General features: G+C 35.7%; 1 protein-coding gene across 1 annotated transcript in view; it reads left to right on the top strand.

Moving 5' to 3' along the window:
• The first annotated feature begins 892 nt into the window (after positions 1–892).
• LOC131052230 (uncharacterized) overlaps positions 893–17,880 on the top strand; it is a 66,159-nt gene continuing 49,171 nt past the window's right edge. Inside the window, exons 1-4 of the mRNA XM_057986849.2 lie at positions 893–1,341; positions 2,205–2,278; positions 14,787–14,870; positions 16,787–16,867. Coding sequence (XP_057842832.1) covers positions 1,203–1,341; positions 2,205–2,278; positions 14,787–14,870; positions 16,787–16,867 — 378 coding nt within the window. The 5' untranslated portion in view covers positions 893–1,202. The remainder of the gene's footprint in view (positions 1,342–2,204; positions 2,279–14,786; positions 14,871–16,786; positions 16,868–17,880) is intronic.

Genomic DNA, 17,880 nt, shown 5'->3' with positions numbered 1-17,880 from the left:
ATATTGTGACAATTTCTTTCTTTATTTATTACATTATTATTTATTCACATTTAAAGGGCAATACAATCTAATTGAACATAAATGGTAACTAAAATCTAATCCTAAGCATAATCAAACATTGATCAAAATTGGATTCTAACCCTAACACTAATCATACCATAACCCTAGTTGAACAATACCCTAACCTTAATCCCCATTGAACATTGATTCAATTGTAACTCTAATTAAAACCCTAACTATAATCACAACCTTAATCCTAAAACTAACACTAATAGTAATTCTAACTTTAACCCTAATCGTAAATTTAAATCAAAGATATCTATTGGCCCACTTGGCATATGTTTCTCTAAAAATAGTATGCTAGTTTCTTATCTATATTTATATTCAATAATGATCTTCATTGTCCATTCCAAGCTTCAACATTTATACAATGGACTAAAAATATTCTTCAACACTAAATTCTCCATTCCAATGTCTAGAAAACAATTTGGTTTTATAAATTTATAGAAACTAACACGATCACAATTGAAAAACATAATGACAATTATCAAAATGAGAAACAAAATTCTATCCAAAAAAAACATAAAACAATCATATATTTGATCCATCTATCTTATTAACATTTATAACCCTTATTAAAAAAATCCTTAGAAGGTGGTTTATTTCCTTTCAATAATAAGTCGTTGATCCACTCTTTTGTCCATGACGGTTACCATTGTGTTGACCTTTTTATAAATAAAAACATATTCTCGAATTATTTATTTTTATACCTTTGGTTGATTAAAACAAATGAAAATATTTAAAATTTAAAATTTAAAATTATAAGAATAATCTTAAATTTTTTTTCATGAAATTATTTGAGCTTTTAAATAGCCAAAAGAGGTATGTACTCCATGTGAACTTTGGCTCGGCCGGGTCTTTGATGAACAACATGCATTTTAGGCGGCCGCAATTGGGCTGTGAAATATCCCCGTTCGATGTATTTAAGAAATAATAGCAATAGACTCGGGAAAGAAGTAAAAGGAGCACAGAAGGGCACTGGTGTTGCAGGCAAATCCCAATTGTCTCGATTGTTCATAATCTGACAAAGTCAAGCAGAACAAAAAGTAGGTCAAATAAGAGGGAAGATCTTAGGAATCAAGATAAATTTCATCAAACAGCAGGGGAAAAGGAAGGATTTGGAAAAAAAATATTGAATAAAAATGCAGGTAATGAACAGACTTAGGCAGCTGGATGCCTATCCAAAGATCAATGAGGATTTTTACAGCAGGACTCTATCAGGCGGCGTCATTACCCTCGTCTCCTCCATAATGATGGTCCTGCTTTTCTTATCCGAGTTGGGTAAGTTTTGTTCGTCTTCCTCTATCTTTATTTTAGCTCATCTGTTTGGTCACAATTGATTTAATGGGATTCTCATGGAATCTAAATTGGTGTAATAGAAGAATTGTTCCCTTTGCACATAGTTGGACGTTGAGTGGTTTTAGTGATGACGAAATTGAATTTTTTTTTGCTTGTTGGATGCCGAATAATGGTTTGCTCGGGAACGATTTAAAGACTAAATTGCTAAAAGTTTTGTAAGGGCACAAGACCTGTTACAGTAATACACAAAAAAGTTTCTTTAATATATTAATGCTTTTTATTTACTTTAATATTGTTTGGCGAATTCCCGTAATGCATAATCGTCTCTTCAGTTGTCCCAACCGAGAGGTTTCTTTTTATGTCAAATTAATCCGAGGCTTGTATCTGGCCTAGTTCATTGAATATGCCATAAACGTCGTGTTTCGATGTGGGATTTTATGTATTTTTAATTCTTTGGCATGTCTTTTATAGTTTGATTTTGGTCCTCGATTGGAGTGCTGCTGTTGTTAACTGTATTGAGGTGACATCCTTAGAACGCATCTTGCCTAATGTATTTTGTTGCTCATCTTTATTTGAACCTTAAGCTATTTTTTTGTTGAATATGGTTGCTTCTGAGTTCTGAGAGTACTCACTCTTTATATACATCCAAGGGTGCTTCTGAGTATTCTAATTTGATGTGCATGTGCTATTTGTTTGTTAATTGTACTTTTCATGGCTGGTCGATATATGTGAGGATATTTTTATTCTTGAATCAGATGTTAGGGTTTTTCATTTTTGCCTTTTCAAATTGTCAATGATAATAAATAGTTGAGCATTCATTCAACCGTCTGTTTTTAATGTTACAGCAATGTTCCTCCATCCCGTGACTGAGAGTGAGCTTATTGTTGATACATCAAGGGGAGAGACTCTTCAAATCAATGTGAGATTTTCTCTTTTCTTCCAACAGATTAGCTTAATCTTTATCAGACCGTTTCTTTGTTGCATCTGGAAAGTTCAATCTAACTTGATGATAACGTTTAATTGTTTGTTAGTGATATTCATTTAATTCCTAATGCCTTCCAAACATAGTAATATATTAAATTATATGTATGTGCATAAAAATTTATGGTGTGGCTGCAAGAGATGCACAGTCACATTCTCAATATTTTTCTTCTCTTCCCTCTCAAATGATGCTGTTTACTTGTCTCAAGTTATATAATCCTAGTTGTTAGTAGTGATATTGGAAAAAACTTCTAGAATTCATCTTATGCTAGGTATTTGCAACTCACATGTAGATATTGTGGAGTTGTCTTTTTCAGCTATCTTCCACCTCAAATTGATTGCTCTTTACTTGGAACAAATGCCAGTTGCTATTTTAAGGCAATTACTTAGCTAAAGCTGCCTGGGACATGTGGTTGCTCTTATTTTTCTATTAGGCATAATGTACTGAAGTGAAGCGCTGGTGAAATGTACAAGAGTTCATCGAGCAATTCAGTAAACCACAACCCTGGTAACAGCAAGCTCCCATATAATTATGCAGTATTAACTTGTTCTTGAAAGAGGAGCACACAGAAGAAGATTTGACTTATTGAGAATATTTTATTAACTATGTGACCTAGTTTTTCAGATATCAAACCGTATTTCATAAAAAGAAGGCTCAAAGGTGGACTTTGCCAAGTTGAAATTAGAGATGGAAAGTGATGAAAGGCAGCGGATGATGTAATGTCCCCCTTATGTTAATACTCAAAAATAAGGGAACAATTAACTTGAAAATCAATTGCAAGGGACTTCTTTCTTATCCAAACCTCAAATTCCTTATGAATATCGTATCTGCTATGATTAGTGCAATGTAATCAATGTTGAGCATGGATAGAGCATCTCTGTTGTCTTTGATATGACAGCGTAAACTACGTTGCTTAGTTTTGCTGTCTCTGATTAAGACTGTTGATGTATGCAATAGTATACTGTATTGGTCTGATAAGACCTTCAATCTATGAATGCTTGTCTGATATCTATGATGAGGTAGTGATTCTATACAACCTTCAGGAATGAATGGTTGCCCCTTTTATCTTGTGACTTATAGAAAATCAGATAGGCTATGTGCCTGATATGTTTCGCTGGTAAATGTACATCCAAATGTCAAAGGCTGCTTGCTCCATGTGAGCGAATCCACAAAGGAATGAGAAATAAAGATGTTCGATCTATAAGTGTCGTTGTTTCAGATATTCACATTTAATGGCTTATGCGATGTATGGATAGTTGTTTCTGATTGAATTCACTATGGATATGTGACCTGATCTTCTATCTGCTAGTGGATAACCTCCCCTTGAATCTGCATACTCCGAATTCCATGATGATCCGGATTGAATGAATTTGATCTGCATTATATACTTTATTCTGTCCTCCCGTTGATAGTTGTGACTCTTCATTAAGAGATCATGACTTTCCATTATGAACTAATCGTATATCTTAACATACGTTTAGCTTGCTGGATCGGGTTATTAATCATGAGTTTAATATTAAATATTTCGTCTCTCATTGATGACTGCAATTCTTAAATCGTAGAAAATTATTGTTGTGAATTGAGGGGATGACTGGGTATTGATTGACTTCCTGTGAATCTGATGTTCATGACATCCTCTTATCGGATTATCCCTTATGTTTGAATTGGCCAATCGCTGTCATAAGATCTATAATGTCAATGCCACCAATTGTTTAATGATTAATTGATGATATAATATTCTCCTTGGTTTGATGGCCAATTTCAATATCTTTTGCTGACTTTCCTAGTAGGTTGAGATATGCTGATACAAATATTGCTTTAATGATAACACATGGTAAGGATATTACGTCAATGTTTTCTTCCAAGTCTTCTTCCTTGTATTCGATAGCTACTATGGTTCCATAATATATTTTAGTCGCTATCTTTTGTTTATCAGTCTCCTTTATTATTACTTATTTATATTTATTTTCTTTTAATTTTAGTTTAATTATTATTTATTATCCGATCCTTAGTTCAGAAATGGGACATTACAGCCCTCCCCACTCAAGATTGCTTGTCCTCAAGCAATTGACAGTTTTTTTAAACTGAGTCATTTCCTAAATAAAATACAAAGTATACATAGGAATATATGAAGCAACACAAAATATACACATGAATGCATGAAGACACATAGAATACACTTAAAACACAGAGTATACACATGAAACACGAAGTATACATGAAGTAGTCACATGGATAGATACAAGCATACATATGTAGATATGTTTTACTTAGTCCACAAGAATCAGGAACGTCCAATCAGGACTAGAACCGTCTCTTGGGCCAATCTACTTTATCCACAAGAGGCAGGAGCGTCCAACCAGGATTAGAACCATCTCTTGTGCCAATTTACTTTATCCACAAGAGGCAGGAGCGTCCAACCAGGACCAGAACCATCTCTTGGGCCATTTTGCTTTATCCACAAGAGGCAGGAGCGTCCAACCAGGACCAGAACCATCTCTTGGGCCATTTTACTTTATCCACAAGAGGGAGGAGCATCCAACCAGGACCAGAACCATCTCTTGGGCCAAAAAATTAATTCAATTATATGTAATATCTTTCTTCTTTAATGGTGTTCATATGGGGCTTGTTACATATCTATGTGGTGTTTAATAAAAAAGTTTAAAACCGCCAGGTTAATAATTTCTTGTGGATGCAAGGGTGTTATAACAACTAGATTTGTTCCTCCACAAAACTCCATGTGTTTCCTGTCTTTTCCCTTTGTTCACCTTTTTCTTCAGTTGATGTGGTTTCTATTTTATGGGCTTGGCTTCTCTTCCTACATTTATGTCCCGTCTCCCACCTTTCATTACATCTGTAACACAAGTCTTTTTGCTTAAGGTTCTGCGGATTACAAATGTGCCCATGTCTCCATTCGTTTTGGCATTTGTAGCACACCTTTTCCTTGCTGGCTTCATCTTGCTTACAAATGTGTCCCTTCCTCCATTCCTTCTTGCAATCAAAGCAAAGACCTTTCCTTTTTAATTCCATCCGATCATTGTAAGAAAGATATGGTTTCTTGCCTTCATCTTCCTCAATAAAATGACTATCTTTTGGTGGTACTCTCTTGTGGTGACTTCTTTCCTTTGTTTGGGTGGAGTCAAGCCTTGTGGCCTTAAGAATCGCTTCTTGTAGTGTAGCAGGATCCAAGGCGCTTACTAATCCGCGAGTGGTGTCTGATAATCCTTCTACAAATAGGTAGATGAGCCTATCTTCAGATATCCCAGGGACCATAATGGCTAACCTTTGGAATTCTGAAATGTATTCTTCAAGAGTTTTCCTCTGTCTTATCCTTGTGAGCTCCTTAAAATGTTTTTGAGGATGGATGTGGTCAAATCTTTCAATAAGTTTTTTGATTTTCTTGAAGTCACCATAGGTTTGAACCTTTTTATGGTCTTGTGTAACTAGGCCATGATGCCACCATTCATGTGCTGTTCCTTCTAGGTGTAGTATGGCAAATCTTATAGCATCCCTTTCTGTCATAGGGCAGAGGGTGAGGAAAGTTTCTAATTTTTGAATCCATGAGTGGGCTGAAATTTTCTCATTACCATCGAAGTTGGGGATATTCATTTTTCCCACCTTGTTTTGTATATCCCTGTTAGGCTGTGTCCCACCTTTCCTATATTTCTTTTTGAATCTGCTTCACAGAATTCAGAGAAGGGAATACTTCTTTTGATTTCAGGATCTAACCTTGTGTATTCTGCCACAAGCTCCCTTATGCCCAGGATATGAGTCTCTTCCCTACATCTGGAATGTTCTTCTCTAATTAGGAAAGTTGGTACATTGCTCCTAGGGGTAGACTACCGAGTGGTCCTACCATCACTTTCTGATTGACCAGGGGGCCTTTCCCTTCCATTCCCCTGGTTTGATCTAAGATTGTTTATGGTGGCTGTTATGTTTTGTAGTGTCTGAGTAGTTTGTTCTATAAAAGTTCTAAACTCAAGTTCCATGGCTATTGTTGCTTTCTTTTTTTCTCATTCTAGGGCCCTTAAAGTTTGCTGACTTAATTGCATCAACTAATCCCCTTAGGCTGGCAGGAACAGGCTCTGATACCACTTGTAATGTCCCCCTTATGTTAATACTCAAGAATAAGGGAACAATTAACTTGAAAATCAATTGCAAGGGACTTCTTTCTTATCCAAATCCCAAATTCCTTATGAATATCGTATCTGCTATGATTAGTGCAATGTAATCAATGTTGAGTATGGATAGAGTATCTCTGTTGTCTTTGATATGACAGCGTAAACTACGTTGCTTAGTTTTGCTGTCTCTGATTAAGACTGTTGATGTATGCAATAGTATACTGTATTGGTCTGATAAGATCTTCAATCTATGAATGCTTGTCTGATATCTATGATGAGGTAGTGATTCTATACGACCTTCAGGAATGAATGGTTGCCCCTTTTATCTTGTGACTTATAGAAAATCAGATAGGTGATGTGCCTGATATGTTTCACTGGTAAATGTACATCCAAATGTCAAAGGCTGCTTGCTCCATGTGAGCGGATCCACAAAGGAATGAGACATAAAGATGTTTGATCTATAAGTGTCGGTGTTTCAGATATTCATATTTAATGGCTTATGCGATGTATGGATAGTTGTTTCTGATTGAATTCACTATGGATATGTGACCTGATCTTCTATCTGCTAGTGGATAACCTCCCCTTGAATCTGCATACTCCGAATTCCATGATGATCCGGATTGAATGAATTCGATCTGCATTATATTTATTCTGTCCTTCCGTTGAGAACTTGAGAGTTGCGACTCTTCATTAAGAGATCCTGACTTTCCATTATGAACTAATCACATATCTTAACATACGTTTAGCTTGCTTTACTGGATCAGGTTATTAATCATGAGTTTAATATTAAATATTTCGTCTCTCATTGATGACTGCAATTCTTAAATCTTAGAAGATTATTGTTGTGAATCAAGGGGATGACTGGGTATTGATTGACTTCCTGCGAATCCGATGTTCATGACATCCTCTTTTCGGATTATCCCTTACGTTTGAATTCGCCAATCGCTGTCATAATATCTATAATGTCGATGCCACCAATTGTTTAATGATTAATTGATGATATAATATTCTCCTTGGTTTGATGGCCAATTTTGATATCTTTTGCTGACTTTCCTAGTACGCTGAGATATGTTGATACAAATATTGCTTTGATGATAACACATGGTAAGGATATTACGTCAACATTTTCTTCCAAGTCTTCTTCCTTGTAATTGATAGCTACTATGGTTCCATAATATGTTTTAATCGCTCTCTTTTGTTTATCAGTCTCCTTTATTATTACTTATTTATATTATTATTTTTTTTTTATTTTCTTTTAAATTTAAATTTTATTATTATTTATTATCTGATCCTTAGTTCAGGAATGGGACATTACAGATGATGTGTTAAGGACTCTGTACCTACACTATTTAGTATTAGCTACGTTATGTTTAAAATTAAAAAAACATCCAATTTGGCAGCTGAATTGAAAAAAAAGAAACAGGAAAACGAAGGCTTTATTAAAGTCAAAGCATTCAACTTTCTTTTGCTACAGGCATCAAGATGACCTGGAATATGGGGATCTGAAACTATCTCAGACTTAGTTGTAGCAGTGTGAAAATCAAATAGAGAACTTAAATTGTCAAGGCCTTTACAAAATATTTAGTGAGAACATGTCTAGTCAGAGGACTCTAGTGTCTGATGCATACACAATGTAGCATATCAATCATTTAATGCCTAAAGAGTAAAACAGGAATGACATTCAGGAAAGCTAGTGGATACTATATCTTTTTCTCAAATTATAATTTTCATGTGCTTAGCCCTCAACGGGAAAGTAGTAAAATACTCATGGAATACACATTAGCAGCTTAGGGTTGGACAGGTCTATCCAGGTGTCCAATTTGCCTCCAAGCCCAAGAATCTATTGATTGCTTACTAATTGACAGTTCTTTTCCGTAGTCTCATGCCCAAGAATCCATTAATCACTTGTTAATCAACTGTTCTTTTTCTCAGTCCCAAGCCCAAGAATCTATAATCACTTACTAATTGACAGGTCTTTTCCTCGTTTCCTGTGGAAGAAGTTAGCATACTGATTATTCCTCATTTGTCACATGGCATTAGATTTTTTTGAAGCTACTCTTTCATGCTCACATATTAGGTCAGGATGCCACACATTCAATCTTTTGATTGTAGGTTCCAACATCTCTATGGCAGAAACTCTGGGTAGACTGAAACAGAGAATTGCTTAAGGGAGGAATAGAGGTTTTTGACCAATACTACAAATCTATTATGATGTTAGATTTATAGGCTTAATTCTTAATTAGGGTAGCTCATTGTTAATCATGAACATGTACAACATAGATGTGGATGGTACCTTCTTGTTACAAGACTCCAAGATTTGTAATTCAGTTGTGAGGGGTATGCATGCTGCCACAGAAATGATATCACAAATCTAATTTTGATTGTGCAAGTTCATATAAATCAATTAAAATCTTTGTGCATCAGGGGTTGAATGTGAGACCACAGGAGAAATTTTTGCATTCTTGGAATATGAAGACATAGCACCAATAATTTAAAGAAGAATGGTCTTTACTCCAAAATAGTTTTTTTAGCGAAGAGTTAGGTTCATCACAACTAGTCATTAATAGAGTTTCTAATCTCATAATATCCCCAATGAGTAAAATTCTTCAAATTTGTTCTCTTCTCTGTGCTCACCCCCGCATCTCAACGTTGAAATAAAATTTAATCCAAAAATCCATCTAGCCATTTCCAATTTTAAAAGTTAAAAAATATATAACACTGGTCAAGGATGAAATGAGTCGGGCAATTTCCTAGCAAAGAAAGTTATTAAGAGGGATTTAATTGGCACAAAACAATTGAAAGAACAACTCCAACCGTCACAATCAAGCTATGAGTTAATTGCAGGAAAGGGATGTAGATTCATTGTGGTCTGGAACTTCACAGAGTCCAATATATTAGCCAAATCTATAAGACAGATTGTGAAGGTCCTTGGTTAGACAACTACAGACTTATTTCCCCAGTGGCGGGCAAGAGGAGGGGACCTGCACAAGTGAATATTGGCAATGAGATTCTCATCCAGATTTAGCAATGAAACCTCAACTTTTGTGAAGATATTTCTTGAAACTTGCCCAAAAATAGGCCACAGTTTGTTTCTCAACCGATTGTGCTAAGTGATGATGGACAAGGGCTTGGATCTCAGATACATCAAACGTCCAACTTTACTCCAAGTTGTATTGATCTGGGTTTGGCTGGAAATACAGAGGTTAACCCACTGAAGTGTTGGAATTAGATGTGTTACAGGAGGGAGCAATTAATTACAACTGTTATAACATAGAAATAATTTGATTATTAAACCAAATGTAAATCTACTTAGTCATAAATTCACACTGTTAGATTTTGGTAATCAGATTTGCAATCGCTTAACATATAGGTGCAGAAGTAGATAATGTACAGTAACAGAAATAAAGCACATAAATAGAGATGCACACAACACAAGACTACCCTGGGAAAACCTCCCCCTTGGAGGAAAAACCCAGCAACAACAGATTTTCAGATCTGATTATAATAGGCAGAAATTATAGTTACAAGTCTGACCCAACTAAGGCACAATAACAGCAGAGGACAATAGATAGAAGCCGACTTATCTCAGTCCTTCAGATGCAAGGAAATCACAAGACAATGAATTCGCTTTCCTTCGATGATGGTTCACTGTGCTTCTATGATGATATGCTGCGCTGCCCATCAATGATGTTCACTGTCTTCATACAATAGATGCACAGCAGATGGATTTCACCCAGCAGATGTAATTTGCACCATACAATGACAATTCGCTGTCCTCCTAACTGAGTTTGCAGACCTTCAAGGATAATTTGCACAGCTGGAGATTTCGCACCTAGAGCAGATCTGAATCGCACTTTTGGAGCAGAGGTATTTTGTGAACTTGCTTGAATAGTTTCCTTCCAAAATGAATCTGTATTTATACAAGGTAGAGGGAATGCATATAGGGTCGGCCCAATACATTTTGGCGCTTAAACTCACTTTAATTCACACGCCACATAATGAGGATGGGTCCACACGTTAGCCCACACGTTTGGTAAATAGGTCCATGCGTTTTGAACATTATATGTTAGGAATATAAGGGAAGTAGGGCCCAGCCCTATAATGATCCGAACAAGATTGGAATAGGGCCCAGCCCTATTTGTTTTACATATTAGATTGAGATAGGGCCCAACCCTATTTAATCCTAACGGATTCGAATGTTGCCTTTGGCAATTCGAATCCATTATAAATATTTTCCAAACTAGTTACAAAACAACACTCCCTCTTAACTAGGGAGGAAAATAATTACATAATCTGATTTTCATGGACATTATCATGACATGAATAATTACAATGTTTAAGATTAGGGCCCAGCCCTAATAGTACAATCAATACGCAATTACAATGAACCTTTACATGATCTTCTCTTGCAATGCTTGCAGAGGATGAAGCCAACGCTTAATAACTTTACACTTTCTTGGGGACCTGCATGTAACACCATGATCTTTCATCATGCACATCCGCAGAGGATGACAAAGACCTTTCCATATGCACACCTGCAATAATTAATTCTCAAAGATATATATAACCATAAATCATGCACAACCGCAGAGGATACATAAGCTTCTTTACTGAGAAGAACAACCTATCACCTTGTACATTGTAGAGGGTGAACTCACCTTGCACTCTGCAGAGGGTGAGAAATAACTGCCACCTTGCACTCTGCAGAGGGTGGAAGGAACTGCCACCTTGCACTCCGCAGAGGGTGAGCGAGCACTGCCACCTTGCACTCCGCAGAGGGTGGATGAGACACCCAGTGTATCATAGAATATAACCAGAACACTTGTTAGTTTCAAGATAGAATAAAGGAAAACATTTGCAATAATCAAGTAACACATTTATCAATTCCATCATTAGAGCAAAAGATCACAATGATTAGAAACCAACAATAAGATTTTATTGAGATAAAGAGTATATCACGAGACTCCCTCTAAAACCCTATCTAGAAGATAAATCCACAACAAATTTCTGACTTAAAGTTGGAACCAATCTTAAATCTAAAACAAAATTTAACTAAAGGATGGATCAACAAACCAATAGATCAAAGGAGGAAATCTTCACAATTGTGAGGATTTGATACTTCATTTATGTTTGCATCTTCTTGCTCATCCTGAATTTGACAGTCCCTTGCAAAGTGGCCACGCTTGTTGCATCAGAATCATCGGATGTGGGATAAGTCTCTTGGTCTTTTCTTTGAAGGAGGGGTGGAAGAGCTGAAATCTCTGTTTCTCTTGAAATCATTCTTCTTCCAATGGCTGCCTTCCTTCTTAGCCAAGAGGACATGTTGCTCATCATAAGGGTTCTTAATTTTTCCTTTCGCAGCCAGTCGAGACTCTTCTTGAATGCAAACTCCTATTAATTGATCAAACTTAGAAAGCTCAACTTTGGCATAGATTCCTTGAACAAATGGTTCCCAAGAGGGAGGAAGACCATTTAGGGCAGTCATAGATAAGTCATTGTCTTCAATGCTCTTTCCAACGGTGGCAAGCTGATCTCTCAGCTCAGAGATTCTCATGAAGTAAGCAGCAACAGGTTCTTCTTTCGCTAATTTGATGTAGGAGAGCTGATTCCTTAAAGCAAGGATGTAGCTGGTATTGTTGACTTCGTACATCTTTTCCAATGTAGAGAACATCTCCTTAGCGGATTTATTCATGGAGATGGATGGCGCCAAATGATTTTGGACGGAGTCTATTATTATCCTTTGAGTTTGGAAGTCCTTCTTCTTCCAATCTTCTTTCTCACTTGCACCCTCGGGTTCCTTAGCATTCTTGCTAACATATTCAGCAAGATCATTCAATGCCATCATGATCCTGATCTTCCAAGAAGAGAAATTTGTGTGACCTTCCAACCTATCTTCAGACCTGATATAAGAAGCCATGGGGACTAAACTTTTGAACAGCAGGTTAGAAGGAAGCACAAATCTGATTACAGCCTCTATACAGACCTAGGGCTCTGATACCATGTTAGATTTTAGTAATCAGATTTGCAATCGCTTAACATATAGGTGCAGAAGTAGATAATGTACAGTAACAGAAATAAAGCACATAAATAGAGATGCACACAACACAAGACTACCCTGGGAAAACCTCCCCCTTGGAGGAAAAACCCAGCAACAACAGATCTTCAGATCTGATTATAATAGGCAGAAATTATAGTTACAAGCTTAACCCAACTAAGGCACAATAACAGCAGAGGACAATAGATAGAAACCGACTTATCTCAGTCCTTTAGATGCAAGGAAATCACAAGACAATGAATTCTCTTTCCTTCGATGATGGTTCACTGTGCTTCTATGATGATATGCTGCGCTGCCCATCAATGATGTTCACTGTCTTCATACAATAGATGCACAGCAGATGGATTTCACCCAGCAGATGTAATTTGCACCATACAATGACAATTCACTGTCCTCCTAACTGAGTTTGCAGACCTTCAAGGAAAATTTGCACAGCTGGAGATTTTGCACCTAGAGCAGATCTAAATCACACTTTTGGAGCAAAGGTATTTTGTGAACTTGCTTGAATAGTTTCCTTCCAAAATGAATCTGTATTTATACAAGGTAGAGGGAATGCATATAGGGTCGGCCCAATACATTTTGGCGCCTAAACTCACTTTAATTCACATGCCACATAATGAGGATGGGTCCACACGTTAGCCCACATGTTTGGTAAATAGGTCCATGCGTTTTGAACATTATATGTTAGGAATATAAGGGAAGTAGGGCCCAGCCCTATAATGATCCGAACAACATTGGAATAGGGCCCAGCCCTATTTGTTTTACATATTAGATTGAGATAGGGCCCAACCCTATTTAATCCTAATGGATTCGAATGTTGCCTTTGGCAATTTGAATCCATTATAAATATTTTCCAAACTAGTTACAAAACAACACACACATCAGCTATGCTGCTGCATATCACTTGTTTTACTCCAGTATCCAATATCCGTCAAAGAGAGATAGAAAGAGAGAGCTATATGTAAACAAGTTAATGGAGTGTTGATATGCAAAAATACTGTGTGGTGCTAATACGATACGTAAAAGGTGCCAACACCTTTTTAATTTATGGCCTCTATTTATGTGGCACAGTTGCTGTTATGGACTTCTTAAAGAGGGCCTTAGATGAGTTAATATAGTACATGTGGTATATACTTTATCCATGAATGAATTTAGATAAATATATACTAAAAGGGGGCAATATTTGAGAGATGTAATCTGTTAGTTTTCAATTACTACAAAATGGTAGCAATCTCTGTGAAGGGATGTTAAGCTTCCACACTCCACTCCTCTTCATTTCTTTTCTGAGGCAGTGACTAGGGACCTCCCTCTATACGTGCTCTGTGTACAATTGCGTGTGTGCAGTTGTTGGGGAAGAGTAGATGAATTAATTCTTGTATGGGATCAAAAGGTCCAATGTAGAAGATCTGGATTGTCTCAAGAATATAAAAATTCCATGTGACAAGTGCTTCCCCCACCAAGAAATGAAGAGGATTTGTCATCAAGTGGGACTCATCAAAACAGAATATTTCAGGTGCTTAGATTGCAGGTTTTTTCACACATTTTTGTGATTCACCTTTTCTTTTCTGCTCTCTGGAGCAATTTTTGGGGAATTTAAAACTCTTAGCGATTTGGTACTTGGCACCAAGGCATCTCTTGAGTTGGCTAGAACATCTGATGCAGAATTGCTGTCCTTTGTTCCTGCAATGAGAGCCTCGGGAACTTATGCTGCTGGGTTTTCCTGATCTCACATTGCCACACAATGGGGCACATAACTATGTGTTGAGCTTCTCCCTATATCAAGTTTTCCTTCTCGTAGAACAATGCTCTTCAATGTGTCAAGTTTTGGGATCAACCACAGAAATGTCTTCTGTAGAATGGATGAGCTAACCTGCTTTGACAGCTTTATATAGAGGTGTGGGTGGATTTTGGGCATGTAAAAATTGTATTCTGCTCATGTAAAAATTGTATTTAATCAAACTCTTTGCTTAAGATGTAGGATCTAAGCTTAAGATAATTGCTTAACTTGATAGCATCATACTTCAGTTGTGTTGTCTGAAGTTGTCTTTTTGTTATTTTGCACACACATCATTTTCATTTTGGTGTTAGAAATAGATTAAAAAATATATAAATTTTGTAGCGCTATTTAAGTCCATGATTAGACTCTTATAAGCTTTCTGACCGTGCAATTACGGTTTAAAAGTTTTGTATATCTGGTTATAAAGACTATCCAGTTAGATATCATCTGAGCCAAGATTCTTATTTATTCTTCATATCTATGGTTTTGCAGTTTGATGTGACATTCCCAGCACTGGCCTGTTCTATTCTTAGTCTGGATGCCATGGACATCAGTGGGGAGCAGCACCTCGATGTGGTGAGTACTAGATATCTTTTCTCTGTGTTTAAGAGTTCTGTTCACATGATATCACACAATAAGAGAGAATGGGAGAAATCATGCTGATCAAAATGCAGGGCATACAAATATTGTGAAAAATAAATTATTGTTCAATTCTTAGTCTGGATGCCATGGACATCAGTGAGAAGAAGCACCTTGATGTGGTGATTCGTAGATTCTTTGTTGTTGTGTTTTCTTCATTGTTTAAACCATTTTATGCATTACTTCACATAATGGAAAAGGAACGAGAGGAATCATGCCTAAAAAATGCAAGATATTAAAGTACTTGAATGCTTTTTTTTCCTTATGCGAACTCTGAAATAGCAGTTGGCATCTCCTTTGTCATAACTTATGGAATTCTCAAGTACTTGTAGGGTTGAGCTATTATAAAAACCATGTCTTCAAATTGACAAAAGCATTTAAGTTGCAAAGATGGAATATCATATATAATCGATGTAGTAACTTTAGATTAGCATATAGCAATTGATGATCATGTTGATGCCTGGGATAAAAGACTATAGTTGCAACCATAGCTTATAGAAATCCAACAATCCTAGAAATTATAGGAAGGATTGTAGCTGTGGTCATTTATTCAGGTCTTCTGCATAAATGATTTAAAAAATATCCTGTGTTTCTAAATTTTTCTTGCCTAACAAGGTATTCTTTTCTGATTTCCCATCTGGAAACGAGAATGTTTCTTTTTTCTTTTCTTTTGATTCTCTTTAGTTTGACTTAAAATGGTGATTTTCATTGCCTGAAAAAATAAAAACTAGAGAAAAATATATAAATTGGTAATGCTATACAGAAAGATTAAAGCTGAAAATGAATTTTATAAACATATTTGCATGATTGTGTAAAGAAGCCAAATTAGTTGGTTGCATTCTGTGCTTGTTTTTATGATGTTTGGTTGTGCTCATTTGTCATACAGTGCTATCTATGGAAAATAAATTAGAAGGATAGTGAAATAGAATCAAGAAACAGAATTATTGGTAAATGGTCTAATTTTTTTGTTTTTATTCTTATTAGTGTTACCTAAAATGGTGATTTTCATAGCTTGAAAAAATAAGAGTAGAGAACAATATTAAATTTGGTATGCTATACAGTATACACGAAGAAAGCTGAAAAATGAATTTTATAAAATGTTTGCATAATTATGTGAAGAAGCCAATTCAGTTGGTTGCACTCTGTTTATGGTTTTATAGTGCTTGGTTATGCTCATTTGTCGTATATTGTTACCTATGAAAAATAAATTAGAAAGAAAGTCAAATAGAATCAAGAAATTTTTTTTTTTGGTGAATGGTCTAATAGATATTGACCAAAAGAATGTAACTGAACACACAAATAGGGAGGCATGCAAACATGCATCTGTAGGCATACACATACATATAAATGTCTACATTATTGTATAGATATAATCATGACATATCTTATCCTGGGGTCTCTGGAAATCTGTTGTACATGCACCATTAAATATTTTATACACATGCAAGTATCTCTATCCAGAAAACTGATATAAATGCTCAAGCTCTCTATTAGGGTTTTATCGGTAGGTTGCATCTTGATGAAATTGTAATTTTTTTAGATTACTATGAAATACCATTTTTTAGAGAGAATTTTCTGAAGCTATATTGACAAATTTGAATATTACAGAAGCTCATTTTGATAATAACTAGTTTACTATGCTAATTGAGATATATTAAATATCTCAAAGCATTTTGGCAAATTTGGATATTAGAGAAGCTAATTTTGGTAATAACTAGGATGTTATGGTAAATCATAATTGAGTAATTTGAATGACTTTTCTCACTGATCCTGTATTATCAAGATGAGTTATCAGTTCATAGAGTAAACTGAACAGAAGTTTGCTTGACCTTATGTAAATCTCTTACTTGCAGAAACACAATATTATCAAGAAAAGAATTGATTCGCATGGAAATGTCATTGAGACAAGGCCTGATGGAATTGGTGCACCAGTGGTGGGTTCTTGTTACCTAATCATTGCCTAACTATGTGTGAAGCTGCATTTAGTTGATTTTGATTGAATATTATGGATTATTAATTATATTAGGTTATTTTCTGCTCCTAGAACATTTCCTTTATAAAATTTTCTGTGAATAATTCAGTTTGCTTGATGTTCTGTTTGCTTTGGTGGCTTATCTTGCCAATTCCTTGTATGTTTTTCTGTTACTACATTCATGCATAGGAAAGTTCAGTGCACGAGAGGATTGGATTCAATTAAATTGATTACATGCAGTATATGTGAGAATGTAAGTGTTCAAGTATATAGATTTTCATGCTAGACTTCGGAAAAGTACAAGGTAATATCAATTTCCTAAACATCATATGAATTCTAGTCAACACAATTGATTCATCAGAAAGTTTGTTACTTTACACAGGAGAAATACAGGAAATTTCAGTTAACACAATTGATTCATGAGAAAGTTTGCTACTATATTTAGGAGAAATACAGTAAAATTATGGAACCTTTGAATAAACAGTGTTTGATTGTGGCAAGTCTAGGAGCATGTGAAAATAGGATCTTTATATATTTTTGTCGGGTAGGAGGGGATTCTAAGAGTCTCTCAGGTTCTAATTAAAAAATATAAACATCAGTAGTAGTGTTTTCGTAGTTCAGAACCAGCATGTGAGATGGGATGGTCCAATTCTGAACAATATTTTGAGCTTTGTTGTATCTTTTGAAGGCTAGGCAGTGATAATATTATCCTTGTATCTTTTAGCTTGAGCATTCTGAATGTGATTGCAGTTCCTTTCTGAGTGGGTTTTGGTTTTATGTGATAAATCGCTAGAAAAATTTAAGGAGCTACCCGAAGCTCTTATTTTGATGCAGTACAGATCCTTTTTTTTGGGATTTAACCAGATAAAGCACTCGTTTATTTTGATGTTGTACAGATCCTTATTTTATGATTTTACCTTGCAAAAGGCACCTCCTCCTTTGCAATATCTAATGAACAAATTTTATACATGGTCA

The sequence above is a fragment of the Cryptomeria japonica genome, chromosome 8 (genome assembly GCF_030272615.1).
Source record: "Cryptomeria japonica chromosome 8, Sugi_1.0, whole genome shotgun sequence".
NCBI lineage: Eukaryota > Viridiplantae > Streptophyta > Pinopsida > Cupressales > Cupressaceae > Cryptomeria > Cryptomeria japonica.
This window is presented reverse-complemented; position numbering and strand designations above follow the sequence as displayed.